Below are 14,624 nucleotides of genomic sequence, written 5' to 3'. Positions count from 1 at the left end.
CGCTGTTAATTGTTAGTGCAAACACAAGATTTACGCGTGTTTCAGCTACAGACAAAAGCGAAGGTATTACCATTATAATCTTGTAAATAGTTTTGCATTTAGAATCGATTTGCAAATAGGTTCGATGAGCCCCCACAGAGGCTCGTTAGTCGTTAAAGCTAAGAAAATTGTAGTGAATAATGAATGGAGTCCTCGTCGGCTTTTTAGGAATTCCTATTCAAAAAATGTCTAATTTACTGAATTCTAAAATTTCATAAGCTGGATAATCTTTAATTGAAAAATATCTAATCACAGATTGTAAAATTTTTTAAGTTAATATATTTTGTCTTACGGTATTTTCAAATTCAATAATTACAATTTCTTACGTTGTGCATATTAAAAAATATATATATATATACTAGTTGTCCCGGCGAACTTCGTACCGCCTAACAGTCTCTATATATATAAAACAAAGTAGAGTTTGTTACAAAACTTATAATTCGAGAGCTGCTGCACCAATTTTCATGGTTTTTGATTTGTTGGATTTGTCTCTGCCCCGAATTGGAAACAGGCATTGTATTTTTGAGTGCTCGTTAGAAAAGTAGGGAACGCAATGGCTCTGGTGGCGGGACCACTAATGGCAATGTCACTTTACCACTAAGGCAATATTAGATCTTCTAGGACGCGGCATTTTTATTAATAGTAATACTGCCCTCGCACAAAACCATATAAAACAATCGAGAAATATAAATATAAATAATTTACACAAATTTATGTTTGAGACAAACAAATACCTGAACTTTCGAGATATTTAGCTTTTGTACGCACGCGCACAATTATTATTTATAAAGTTTAAAAGTCCAAAAATATAAAAAGCCAAAAATACACTTTTTAATAATTAATTTTTTTTTTTTTAATTTCGAATTTTGAATTTTTTATTTATTTTTGATTAGTCAGGTTTTAATATTTTGATTTTTTTTTAATTTTTGCAGATTTTTGATTTGAAATATTTATAAAGTTTAAAAGTCCAAAAATATAAAAAGCCAAAAATACACTTTTTAATAATTAACCTTTTTTTTTTAATTTCGAATTTTGAATTTTTTTATTTATTTTTTGAACAGTCTTTTGATTTTTTTGAATTTTTGCAGATTTTTGATTTGAAATATTTTTCTTTTTGATTTGGAAAAAAAATTTTGTTGTTTATTTTTTTTTTTTTTTTTTTGAATAGTTTTTTTTTTTTTTTTTTTTTTTTTTTTGTTGAATAGTCTTTTTTTTTTTTTTTGTTGAATAGTCAGGTCTGCTCGATGCTGTGCCGTAGACTGACTGACTACATTTGTTTATTTACTTCTATACAGGACCGAAACTGTCACTGTTGTCAAGGCTACTGAGTATAAATGGAAATTTGAATCTTTAGGGAAAAAACCGCGTTTTTCAAGTATTCGTCAAATTTTTTCAGTATTTTAAAGATCCACTTACCTACTCGTGGCGGAGACAAATCCAACAAATCAAAAACCATGAAAATTGGTCCAGCAGATCTCGAGTTATAAGTGCTATGACACTTTTACACAACTCTCTTTTATATATATAAATTTGTGGCATTCCAGTTATATAATTAATTATATATTTAATTAACTTATGATATCTATATCAATATATCTTTCGCTTTTTATTGAGATTATGTCTCCATTGTGCACAGACGTGCTTAATATGCGATTAGCTTTCAAAGTTGGCCGACAGTGGATCATTTGGCCCAGACGTGTTGGCCGCTTCATTACCAGCCATTAGATGCTCAATCGTTCATCATAGGAAGTGGATGTGAGTGTTTATCTTATTTCTTTTGTAATTTAATGCGCAATAAATTTGCGTTTCCCACCAAGTCTCGAGTAGCATTCCAAACGAAATTTCAAATCAAAATAAAAAAATAAATAGCAATCGGCCAAAAGGCGGGCGAAGATAAACATTTTCATTAGGCCAAGACGCATGACGCCCACTATCGAGTGATCGCGTGTGTGTGTGTGTGTTTGCACTCTTATAAGAAGCGGGCTCATAATTTATTGAGCCAACAAGCTCAGCCTCGAGATCATCTCAACATCTGCAGCAGCAACAGCAGCTGCCCCCTCAGAGATAATTTCGACTCGTAAATGTTGAATGAATCGTTTTTTTTTTTTGGGTTTTTTTCGAATTTGCACTACAAATTTGCAGGCCCATGTGAAATGCGAGAAGTGGCGGCAGCAGAAGCAAAGTTACAGTAATAACAGCAACTTATAATTATAAAGCATATAAATATAAGTATAAATATAAACACAATGCGTTGTTCAACACTCGCCCAGCTGCCGAATTTCGCGCTGAGCGACGTCGAATTTATGAGCGGATTTTATTTTTGACTGGCTTGAACGCATGTGCAAGGCATAGTGGATCTCTAGGGATTTCCGATCCACCATTTTAATCATTTAATTTTACATTTTAAATTAATTTTTTATTGAGTAAACTCTCGAAAATGTAGAGAATAGTAGAGCTCGTTATCGATATCAATATTTTGAAAACGATGCCAGCTGAAAAAGTTGAAAGATGTATCCCACGCTCTGTCTGAAGTTTTTGAAGCTATTAAAATATGAAATTTAATATAAATGTATGTGTTTGTCCCACTGTGCGAATCGATAACGATAAACAGCGGAAAAAATTAAGACAACAATGCTTCAACTTAAATGTTTGAAGCGAATAAATTATTCAATGCAACCATTCGATGCCGATAGACAGCTGACAAAGTTAAAAAACAAGTTGACAAAGTTTAAAGTTATCACTACTAGAAATTTAATAAGAACATGTGTGCTTGCCCCACTGTGCAGTCATTTTACTAATGGTTCGTGAAAATATTTATACGCTCAAAGTATTCGTTAAACATGCAATAATTACTTATTGCTATACGCCCATTGTATCATGTCGTTCCTGAAACGGCACAGATCACAGAGCTTCATCCATTTGGCATTCCCGGCCTAATTAGGCGAATTTGCCAATTCGCACGGCGAATTCTCATGACTATTTGAGGATCGCTTCTCGATGGTATTTGCATACAATTTGCAATAACTGCAATTAACTGGATAGTGTTAGACGTTAAGAAGAAGAGACGATAGTTTGTTTATTCTCTAAATAATTTAATTAGCAGTAGAAATATTTGTATCTTCGTTTAATATAAATACCACGGTCATTATTATTTTGTTGATTGTCATTAATTTCAAAGCATTATCGGTAATAAGAATGAGTTTGAATCATCTCTAAGTAGCTGCTTCAATATGCGAGCTCCTTCAGTTGGTTCGCCTGATATTTTCAGCAGGTTTTTGCTTGGCTCTTACTCACTGATAAATTCGGACCGTCAAGGGCCGATATGAATCATATGAATGGGTCTCAGCCCACCCGCGCACCGCCTGCCCCACCCAGCCCCGCCACAGCCACAGCCACGACCTGAGCCGCATTTGCAGTCGCAGTCGTATGAATGAGTGCACAGTCGAGCTACAGGGCAATCAAGTGCGAAAATTAAAATTACATGCCGTGGCTCGGAATGCCATGGATGCTGCCAAGACAGTGGTGCTGCGCCTGTGCTGGTGGTGCTGCTGCAGTGGCCACATTTAAAGGTTCATAACTTCCAAGTCAATTACGCGGCGCATACGCAAAATCCCATCTACGTTTGCCCTGTTGCTCTGCCTTACCGACTGACTGACTGAATTAGAAGCCAGTTGAGTTGATCGCATTTCGCATGCGAGACTATAAAATACCCTGTTAAATTGAAGGGCTAGAAACAACTGCCCAGCATTGATTATTTGTTAATAACATTTCCATAATATTTCGCCAAATCAAAGCTACGTTCAATATTTTTTAAAATACCCTGTAGCTATGAATTACTCCATTAGATTTCATGCGCTATGGATTTTTCCATAATGTTCTTTCAGTAATTTAGCCATAAGTCGAAAATTTGATTGATATTTGAAATTAAAATGTTTATTCTAACTGATACCCTGTAGAAGCCTTACTTTTTACGCTGTTTTGTAAACTAGAACATTTTAAGATCGTATACTAGTTATTCTAATTCCAATTATATATAGAGTTCTCTACTCTCCTTCTTCCTCATATATATATAACTCCCCTATCAACTGTATTGACAATATACCCAACGCATTCACATTTGATAGCAGGGTATACAAATTACATGCCCAGGCGTAAGAGGCTCGCGGTATCTGGATTCCGAGTCCTGCTTCAGCCTCCACACAGTCAGGCTGTCTGTCATAACTCACGAGCGCGCTGCCTCCGCATCGAGAAGAACCGCTGCGCAGGCGCAGGTGAACTAGTAGACAAGAAGCTGAATCTGAAATGCAGAAGCAGCAGCAGCAGCAGGAGCCGCAGGAGCAGCAGCAGTCCAAGTGGGAGCTGCAACAACTACTGTGGGAACCGTACCGATCTGCAGCTCCAGCGAATTAATTTGTGACGCGCGCTGCCTCGCCGCAGTCCGCTTCCGAGAGCTCGTTCCACACTGTGGCAGCCGCCAGGCAATTTACTCGCACGCAGTGCCCATCCACTGCCAGGCGACCCCGAGTGCTGCAGCATGAAGCAGCTTCCACCTGGGTCTCCTCTTGGCTGCAGCTCGTGACTGCAACGTCGTTTGGCAAGTGGCGGCTGCTGTAGCTGTAGCTGTTGCTGTTGCTGTTGCTGTTGCTGCGGCTGTGGTGGAGGCAGCTCTTGGCGGCTTTGGCGCTGGTGTCAAACGCTTTGTAATCTGTCACGTCGCATCGTTTTAATATTTTCTGCGCTCATGGGCCACGGCTATACGAGGAAATGCAGACGCTTGCCTGTAAAAATAGGCGTTGCCCTTCGGTATTTATGATCGTTTGCCAGGCACTGCCCCCATCTCCGTCCCCCCGACCAGCCGACCCGCTGCTCCATCTGGGATGCATCTTAGCCGCGTTTTGTTTGGTTTATCAGCAGCCGCAAGGCAGACTCTGCTCCTCTGCAGCACGTCCAGCTTCGTGGCGCTGTCTGGCTGCACTGACTGCATCTTGGTTTTTGGGTAGCCTCGTTTTATTATCTAAATCATTATTAGTTTGACCTTCAGCCCGAGGTATTCGAGGCGGTTTGTGTGCTTGCTCGAAGTGGATTCTTTATCTTATTAATTATGCGCCTCCCGCAATATCCGACTACTGTGCGTGTGTGAGTCACTCGGCAGAGCAAAGAAATCATTGTGAATGCAATCACTAGGTTAAATAAAAGATATATGGACAGTTCAATGAAGTTGAGTTGGTTGATGTTGACCTAGAGGGCAATGACAGCACTAGTTGGGAATCAATGCAATTAAGACAAAAAATAAACTGGAAGAAAACATAGATACTCTTCTCTGATACCCAATCGGATAGGATCGAACCCACATTCAATCCATTCAAATATCAACTTTTTATACGGTGTACTGTACGTAAGAGGTGAGACGTCTTAGCCCTGTCTCTCTGTCTATCTCTTGAATTATTGCTAGATTGATTGATATCTAGTCGGGCTGATCGCTTAGCAAATTTGCAATAAGATCTCTTAGGTCCTGCAACATTAAATATATATGTTTATATGGGTTAAAGTACCTAAGTGCTTAGCCTGTCCAGTAAACGCTGCGATTACGCTGACATACTGTTCACGCTGCCGTTTAGCATTTACCGTTGCTGTAATAAACGCTAATTGCTACGGTTAACATACTGTTAACCCATGTCAATGCTCCAATTACTGGCAGTTTAAGCAATACATTCGCGAGATCTGAGGTGCACTGACCCACTAACTGACTGCCGCTGCACTGTGCAGCTGACACATAGCGGGAACAGTGACTCATCGCAGAAAATTACATTCCCACAAGGCGAAAAGCAAAGAAGTATAAACAAAGCGAAAATAAAAATTCTGCATGCCTATTAGTGGGCGATTCGCTAACCCTACTCAAGTGCACATAAGCGGGCAGTCAGCAGGCATTTAACATGCGCGTAACATAACAGCAACAACAGCAGCAGCAGCAGCAACAACGATAGTAGCAGGAGACGGAACCGGTACAGGGGCAGTTAAGCATTACAGTGCCAGTACTGACAACCGTTAATCAGGCGCCACAAATCAGACAGCGACAGCAGCAACAGTTAATTGTTTAACGCGCAGCGCGCACAGCGATTAACAGCCCCTCCCAGCGCCCCACTGCTGCCGTTGTTGTTTGGCTCTCTGATTGGCTGCGCGGCGCGGCCTTACTGAGTGCTGGGTGTTAGACAGAGACAGAGAGAGAGAGAGAGAGAGAGAGAGAGAGAGGCTACGTTTGCCACTGATGGCATCTATTTTTAGCAGCGATCGCCGTCGCTCAGCTGAAAATGGCGCCACGCTGCCAAATGGCTGGGGGCTATAAAAAAAAACAGTCTGGTAACTCTGTCTAAGTGGCGCGACGCAACACGAAGCGCTAGAATTTTGATACCATTCAAACGCCTTAGACCTTAACGTCAACAAAGGGAAGAACCGTGGCTAGGGGGACTTACTATTGTTGTTGTTGTTGTTGGCATTGTACTTTGGCATGAGCATGAAAATTAAAAATCAAAATATAAATACGAGAGAGATCGATAAATACGAAACATCACCTGGGCCCTATAAGAGATCAGTACACATGGAACAGGATGTGATGATGCGTGGGCGGGTGGGTGTTAATTGCCAGGTGTACCAGACAGCTAATCAGCTGGCATGGAATATTTATGAGAGTTGAGCAAAAAATAAATATCATATCGCAAACACCCATAACGTGCTAATTAAAGCAATTGGCAACAATCACAGAGCCAACATCAATCTATAATTGAGACAATCTAGGAGTCTAGACCAAGTCAAATAACAGTAATTGGTAATTAGTGAAGTCTTGCTAGGTGTACTCAACAATTAATATCTGTCATGAAATTTGGAACTGTTGACAATAATTAATAGTTCTTGATTCAGAAAAAGCCTGATTTTATTATATTTTCAACTTAAAATATTTAAAATATAATAATAATAAAATAGATCAAGCACAGTCTTACATCCATTGATAAACCTTTCATCTTGTTTATAAATAATTTTCTAAAAATTAAATTCATGTGTGAATATTTTTAAATCGCATGAAATGAACTTTGAGCACACCTCAATCATTTATTAATCGTTCCCTAACTTTATATTTATTTTTATCCCTTTGATTCATCTGCTTGTAATATGAGGCACATATTTAATTTGAATTATCAAATGTTGCGTTTCGAATTCTTGGAACTGAAGTCCGACACGTGTCAACAGAGTTTGCTGTATTGTTGTCAACAGTTGAAAAGTTTCCCCCGCTTATGGATATACGATATTGCGGTAAATCATAGATATAGCTCTAAACATTTTCTAGATTTCTGAAAATAATACAATTTGGATTCGCACAGGTGTAAATAAGTGCATGAGAACTAGTCAGGTGTAGGATTAAATTATAAGTCTTTTACTTTTGTAAAATTCCCTACAATCACAGATTTTGCTAGGTTTTCTTATGTGTTATGACTGACGAAATATTATATATGACAACATACCTCATTTGAATAAAAATAAGGAGTATCTTTTCTTTGCATGCCTTTCAAGAAGTTTGTAGAACACACTTTGAATAAACCTAGACAAATATCTCTTGCAGATGGCGGGCTTAGTTCGTGTGTTTCTAGTTCTGTTATTAACAATTAGAGGATACAGCTCCTCTACAGACTCTGCAGAGGGACTACCTGCTATAATAGATGAGCTGAGCACACAGATTGGCATCGAAACAAACTTTGTGTACAATCCCCAGCGGAGAGGACTAAGTTATTTACCCAAACTGAAGCCAATCGCGCAGATACTGGTTAGTTCCATAAACGATTCTGTTTTTAATGCTACGGAGCTAGTTCAATTTTTGGGTGAACGAATGCTCTTCGTGCTGCTTGTTAAGACGCCTCCAATCGATCTATTCGAGAAGCTCCACTTACAGTTCCAGACAGCGGACTTTTTGCTGGTGCTAAACGAAAGCCCGGAGACAGATGTGTGGCTAGAGTTTGCCCATCAGGCATGGCAGCTGGGCTACAATGGCCTCCTATTCCTACATATATCGCAAGATCCGGTGCTCTACAGAATGCGCTTGTTTCCACAAATCAAGATCCTGCCCACCGATGTGAACGAATATGTGCAAAGCCGGGGTCGTATGAGAAATATGCAGGGCTTTGAGATTCGCATCGCGGTGTACTCCAACCCGCCCCGCTGCCTCCTCTACGAGGACAGACACGGCAGGCAGAAGTATGGCGGCTATTACCTGCGCTTCCTGCAACACTTTCTGGAGGTCCACAATGCGACCTTTGTGCCCGTTTACACGTCCAACGATTCGCCCGGGCACTGCATTAGGGCGCTGCTCGCGAGGCGAGTGGACCTGTGCGGCGACTCACTGGCTCAGGGATCGGACAAGGCTTTCGTTGTGACAAGGGCCATTCGCATGGCATATGCCAATGTCATGGTGCCCAATGCCAAGCCGTTGAGCTCGTATCGCTATCTGGTGGCTCCATTCCACTCGACTGTCTGGATCTGCCTGTTCGTCTACATAGCCTTCATTGTTTTCTTCATGAGCTGCATCCACTGGCAGCAGCGGAGGCGCTGGATCTTCAGCACCTTTCTGCTGGACGCCATCAGGTCGCTGCTGTTCACGGGCTTCTCCCTGAAGCACCTCCATGGGCGCGAGCGGTACATACTCTTTGCCGTGCTCTTCATAGCTGGCTTCATCTACTCCACGTTCTACCTGGGATACCTGAAGAGCATATTGACCACGGAAGTATTCGAGAAGCCGATCAACAGCTTTGCAGAGCTGCTGGAGTCCAACATCAGCATCATGATAGACGAATACGACCGAAACTTGTCGAGGAGATACCATCTGCCGGATATGCTGTGGCCAATCATACAGGTGGTTCCCGACGAGACCCTGAAGAGGCATCGCAGCGGCTTTGACCAGGGGTACGCCTACATACTCTTCAGCGATCGCATGGACCTGTTCGACTATGCTCAGAAGTACCTAAGGCATCCGCGCCTGCGCCGCATACCCATCAACATATTCTTTCTGTTCTCCGGCTTCCCGATGCGCGAGAGCTACTTCTTGAGGCACTCGCTGAGTGACGCCTGGGCCTATGCCTTTGAGAGCGGATTCCTGAAGAAGCTGGCAGTGGACGCCGACCACGACACGATGACAGCGAACGTGGGCTTCAAATTCCTCGTCACCGACTACTACGAGGCGCAATCCCTGAAACTCGATTATTTCGTCATGCCGGCCATGTCGCTGGCCTTCGGCTACGGCCTGGCTTTGCTCGTCTTTGTCATCGAGCTGACGGCCTGGCGCAGGCATAGGCACAACCAGCGCTAAGCGCTTATGCAGAGGATGAAGAGGAGGATGTAGTGGCGTTGATGGATTGATGTAGTGTAGTAGTTGCTTGTTCCTGAACACTTTCTAGCATCCGCATGTGTGTTTGTAGTTGTAGTTTCTTCTTCTTCCACAAATAAAGCAACAATCTAGTTACACTGAGAAAAATCTTATGCTACTGCAGTTGCGAAATTGATCTGCAAGTCCTTAACGATGCTTTAGATATTATATATCGCTTTCTAATAGCTAAGTATATGAGACTCAGCATCCTGAGCATCCTACCCAATCCGCCTTAAATCACCGCTTCCTCGCACTAATTTAAGCTACATGAAATACACATTTTTTCCTGTGACTCCTGTTTTTGCTCAACACCTAGATCCAAGATTCATGTCCTTAAGCAACGGCATCCTTAAGCTAAAATGTACAGAAATAGTGAATCCCTATCGTATGCAATCGCATCCTTTTCTACCTTCTACCTTTTTCCTTCAATTCTCATCCTTTGCGTGTCTAAGTCTAACCTATCCTTTTGCTATCCATATTACTGCTGCCTTGCACTTTATTTAAATTATGCTTTACGCCCACAAAACTAAAACGCTTTTTGCTTCCACAGCTTGCGATACACAGCAGCGATACAACACGTATCTAGTAGTCGCCCCCAATTTGAAAAATGTCAAAGCTTATATGTCTGCTCTGTCTCCTCACTAACGTAGACTCAAGCACCTATGATCTAAACTCAAGCATAGCCGCACTCAATCGGGGGCTGCAGAGCAAAACCAACATTATCTACACGGAGTCCGCACAGCCCTTAGATATCTATGAGCGGATCTGTGAGGTCCTCAGCCATGTCCCTAGTGTACTGTTGAAGAGAACCGATCAGAGCAGCCTGAGCAGCATCAACGACCTTCATCTGCCCAAGCCCCTTTTGGTGATACTGCCAAAGCCCAGCCCAGACCAAGCCGAAGCCATGTTCGAGCAGCTGCCCACAGAAATGCAGCAATCGGATTTCCTGATCGTGGGCTGCGACACAGCAGCAAACTGGCATCAGTTGCTTTCCGCCCTCTGGCAGCAGGGCTTCCCGAATGTGCTGCTATTCAACAGCACAGACAGAGGAGGGCTCCGGGGACAGTTTTATACCAGCGGCTTTTATCCGCAGAGACAGCTGCAGCGCTGCAGCATCGAGGATTATTTGTGGAGTCGCCAACACTGGTTCGACAATCTCGGGGGCCTGGAGGTGCGCGTGGCGCTCTATAACGATCCGCCACGCAGCTTGGTCTATCCCGAAAATGATATGTACTCTGGCTATTCTCTGCTGCTGCTGCGGGAGTTTCTGGCCCACCGCGGGGCCAAGTTTGTGCCCGTGCTGACGACCAACCACAGCGTCTTCTCCCCCCACGACTGTCTGAAATACATACGCAACAATCTGTCCGACGTCTGTGGGGCGCTGTTGGCTTACTCCAACGACGTTAGCTTTACCGCCAGCTATACGTACTTGTACGTCAATATCTTGATTCCCAATGCGCAGCCCAAGTCCAAGAACTACTATATTATAGCCCCCATGCAGCTGAAGACATGGCTGTCCATGCTCCTCTATATAGCCATCACCTGTAGCTTCGTCAGCTGCGTCTGCCGGCTGCAGCTAGGGCGATGGGAATATGGCCGATTTCTACTAGATATCATTTCCAGTCTGCTCTGCGTGGGCTTCGAGCTGCGTCATATTACGGGCTGGCAGTACTACATCTTGTATTCTAGCATTTTCCTAGTGGGCTTCATGATCGCCAACTATTACCTAGCGTTTCTAGCAACCATACTCTCGACGGGTGTCTACGAGCCCGAAATACGCAGCTTCGAGGACATGGTTGATCGAAATATTAGCATCCTGATCGGGGACTACGACAAGAAGGTGTTTGAGATCTACGACTTTCCGGACATTCTATGGAATATAACCCGTCTGGTGTCGTACCCCTTCATACAGGCGCATCGGCGAGTCTTTGACGCCAAATACGCCTACTTGGCGCACAGCGATCGCCTGGTACTCTTCGCTTTCCAGCAACAGTATATGACCAAGCCCCGCATGCGTCCCCTGCCCATAGACCTGCAGCACTCGTTGCCGGGTTTCCCAATGCGTCGCCACTGGCTGCTGAAGCACAAGCTCAGCGAGGCGGTGCTCAACAGCTTCGGCAGTGGACTACTGGACAAGCTGGCCGACGACACCAACCAGCAGACCATACACATTGGCTACTTGAACCTGATACCCTCGGAGCCATACGAGGCGAAGCCCCTGACATTGGACTACTTCAATGTGCCGCTAATTATGCTCGTATTCGGTCTAATCATTGCATTTGTCTGCCTCATTGTCGAGTTACTCTGGCGACGTATACACGATGCGTATACACCCGATCGGTGCGAAAGAACTGGAGTAGCTGAATAGGAAATACCTGGGAAGTCTTCAAGTAAGTATGAATGCCTATTGATCTGAAACATTATTCGGCATTACTCACACTATTATGAGATTATAAGAGACTTCATTTATATTTCAAAAATTATATCATTACAATTTATATTTCCCAATTTAGTAAATCGACTTGGAGTCATCGGTAATTGCTATTCATCTAATTTATTAGACTCACACTATTATGAGATTATAAGATGCATCAATTATAGTTCATGATTGATGTTTATCTTTACAGAATTATATTTCCCGATTTTGTAAATCCATTTGGAGTTGTCATGAGGTAATTTTACCCCTGCAGGAAAATAATAGCTAGTTTGGTTCAAAATTTTAATAAAATCTGTAATTTTAATAAAATCTTAGACATCAAGTTCTCAAGAAATTCAACTGAATACAGCATTTCGGTTTTATGAATTCTCAGCTAAAATATTTATTGATCAATAAGCATAAAATGAAATTGTGTTCGAGGCGTTGGAGGCCAACCCTTGAAAGGCGCTCTAGAACGGAACTTAAAATGAAATCCGCATCAAATCTATGCGAAGCACCCTTTAAACGATGTGAGAAGCTGGGCATGGCTCAGCTCGAGCTCTTTGACAAGCGACCAAAATAAATAGCACTTGAGATATGTTTCCAAAACATTTGTCAGCTGCGAACTTTGGGTCCGCTCACCCCTCCTGCTGGCCGCCTGCAAGTATGCAACTCAAATGATAACACAAAAACATGCCAAGAGGGTGGTGCAAAGCCACCCACCGTCAGCCTCGTCCGCAGATGCTGACTTGTACAAATATTTGGCGAAAAGAAAAAGAAAAAGAAAAAGGAAAAGCCGAAGATGGAACAACATCAAAAATTACTTTAGACAGGACACAATGGAGGGTTGTGTGGGCGTTGTCCGCTACATTTTGCCAAGAGGCGTGGCTCGACACATTTTGAAGTTCATTGACTTGTGCCACAGTTCTTGGCGCCGCGAAGTATGCAACACAAATGTGGCGACAATAAAGTTTATGTGCGGCGCCAGCCGCAAAAGAAAAAACACTCTACATTGCAGCTGTGTGTGTGTGTGGGTGTTTGAGTGTGGGAGTAGATAATCACCAATTGCCTGGCGGTTGATGCAAATAAAAATGATACGCATTGCCTTGTGCAGGAGCGTTAACTTTTTGACAGCACTGTTCGAGGCGGGCGACACAGATTTCAAGCAGGCCTGGGTAACGCCCACCTGAAATCCAGGCGAAGGCTCGGGGTTCGAGTCACGTGCGTGCCTGGACCCAATATCGCTGCTGTCGACGCAACGAGAGATAAATAAAAATTCGAAAAAAAAAATACACATACATATACATGTGTGTATGTGTATATGCATTGCCCTTCAGCCGCTTAATTGCTGATTTCGTGTTTTCATCGCGACTTTAATCGATTTCGTGCGCAATTTAACTGCCCACGATTGTCACATGTGGCATGCCGCATGCCCCACTCATAGGGGTATCGGGCCGGCCAGTCAGTCGCAGTCCGATTACAATCGACTTTAAAGCAAACATTTGTTTTTATTTTTCCAGCAGGGCGGCTTTTAATTAAGATTGTGTAGGGCGATAAGTGGCAAGTGTTGTGGCGAATCGATTCCGCAGAATGGGGCGGATCAAAACTCAATATAAATTCCGGATTCTCTGCGCTCTTGATGTACATATTTATTGTGGCTTTAGCTGCGGCTGCGACTGCGGCTGCGGCTGGGACTGCATCTGTGGCTGTGCCATTGTTCACGTCTGTGCACGTTTTATTAAAGCGAATTCGGCTTTCCCTTGCCCAGCAGGGCTGTCATGGTCATGCTCACTGCTGAAACTGTTCAGTTAGCATGGGAAATTTCCACTTTTGATAATACTTTTCCAGCCATCCTCATAGATTTATCAACCCATTTGGCTTGACACTCTTGAATACATAGCTGATTTCTTTATCTGAACTGCATTGAATTAACAAGTTTTGTTGATCTTTTTTCTGAAGTCATCGCACATGTACTGTCACTGTACAATAGGTTTTCATAAAGCTTATGCATAATAATTATTATTATTATTATAAATATTAGTATTATATGTATATATATTATTATTATTATTATCATTTAGGAATCGTGCTTATTAATTATCAAGGATATCCAGAGTTGAATCCACATCTGAACCCATCCAATATAATCTAGCTCTTTCCTAAAAACGCCGACAGTCTCAAAAAAAAAAAACTTTTATTTTCTTACAACCCAGAGATCTAGATAATTCATTATGTCTTACCACTTTCGTTTTTATGGAACTGGGATGATTTTACTGCCAGATATATCACATCATATTTCGTTTATCCCCCTACCCACTGTACACACAACTTCTTTCAACAAAGACCATCTCCTTATTCCTACGAAATATATTGGCATACCTTAGTCTCTATTGAAGCATTAGTCTAGAATGAATTTGGGAACATTCGTGAATTTTTGCCACTGTTTGCACTGCTTAATAGCCCAGTTTATCCTAGAAGCTAACCCTCATTTCAAATTTCACATTATAAATTTGGAATTTCAATGGTGTAGCTTCAGGGCCTTTAAGTCAACCGAGTGTGTAAGCGAAATGACAAATTTAAACGTCAACCCCGTCCAGCCCTGGGCTCTTGAAAGAGACTATACGACGACAATAGGGGGATTATCTGGTGCGCTCAGCTGTGTGCGACGTCTGACCCTTTTATCAGGCGGACATGTGAGCCACAATTCACAGCCCGTGATGCACATATCACAGCCCCGGCTGGACACACACACAGTGGGAACAG

At 42.5% G+C, this 14,624-nt stretch overlaps 2 protein-coding genes across 2 annotated transcripts; both read left to right on the top strand.

Annotated features, from left to right (window-relative positions):
- Positions 1 to 7,664: 7,664 nt before the first annotated feature.
- On the top strand, positions 7,665 to 9,522 carry LOC6581028. Its single transcript, XM_002006781.3, has one exon. The coding sequence runs from the start codon at positions 7,916 to 7,918 to the stop codon at positions 9,386 to 9,388; it is 1,473 nt and encodes a 490-aa protein (XP_002006817.1). The 5' UTR covers positions 7,665 to 7,915; the 3' UTR covers positions 9,389 to 9,522.
- A 529-nt stretch (positions 9,523 to 10,051) lies between these two features.
- On the top strand, positions 10,052 to 12,226 carry LOC6581027. The gene is made up of 2 exons (XM_044011274.1): positions 10,052 to 11,835; positions 12,073 to 12,226. Exon 1 carries the CDS (start codon positions 10,053 to 10,055, stop codon positions 11,811 to 11,813), a length of 1,761 nt encoding a protein of 586 aa, XP_043867209.1. The 5' UTR covers position 10,052; the 3' UTR covers positions 11,814 to 11,835; positions 12,073 to 12,226.
- Positions 12,227 to 14,624: the final 2,398 nt, after the last annotated feature.

This window comes from Drosophila mojavensis, unplaced genomic scaffold (assembly GCF_018153725.1).
Source record: "Drosophila mojavensis isolate 15081-1352.22 unplaced genomic scaffold, ASM1815372v1 contig_81, whole genome shotgun sequence".
In the NCBI taxonomy this organism is placed as follows: Eukaryota; Metazoa; Arthropoda; class Insecta; order Diptera; family Drosophilidae; genus Drosophila; species Drosophila mojavensis.
Note: the sequence above shows the minus strand (reverse complement) of the source record. Positions and strands in the feature narration are given on the sequence as shown.

Coding starts and splice junctions, on each gene's coding strand:
- LOC6581028 (XM_002006781.3), top strand. CDS start 7,916: ATGCTCTTCGTGCTGCTTGTTAAGACGCCTCCAATCGATCTATTCGAG.
- LOC6581027 (XM_044011274.1), top strand. CDS start 10,053: ATGTCAAAGCTTATATGTCTGCTCTGTCTCCTCACTAACGTAGACTCA.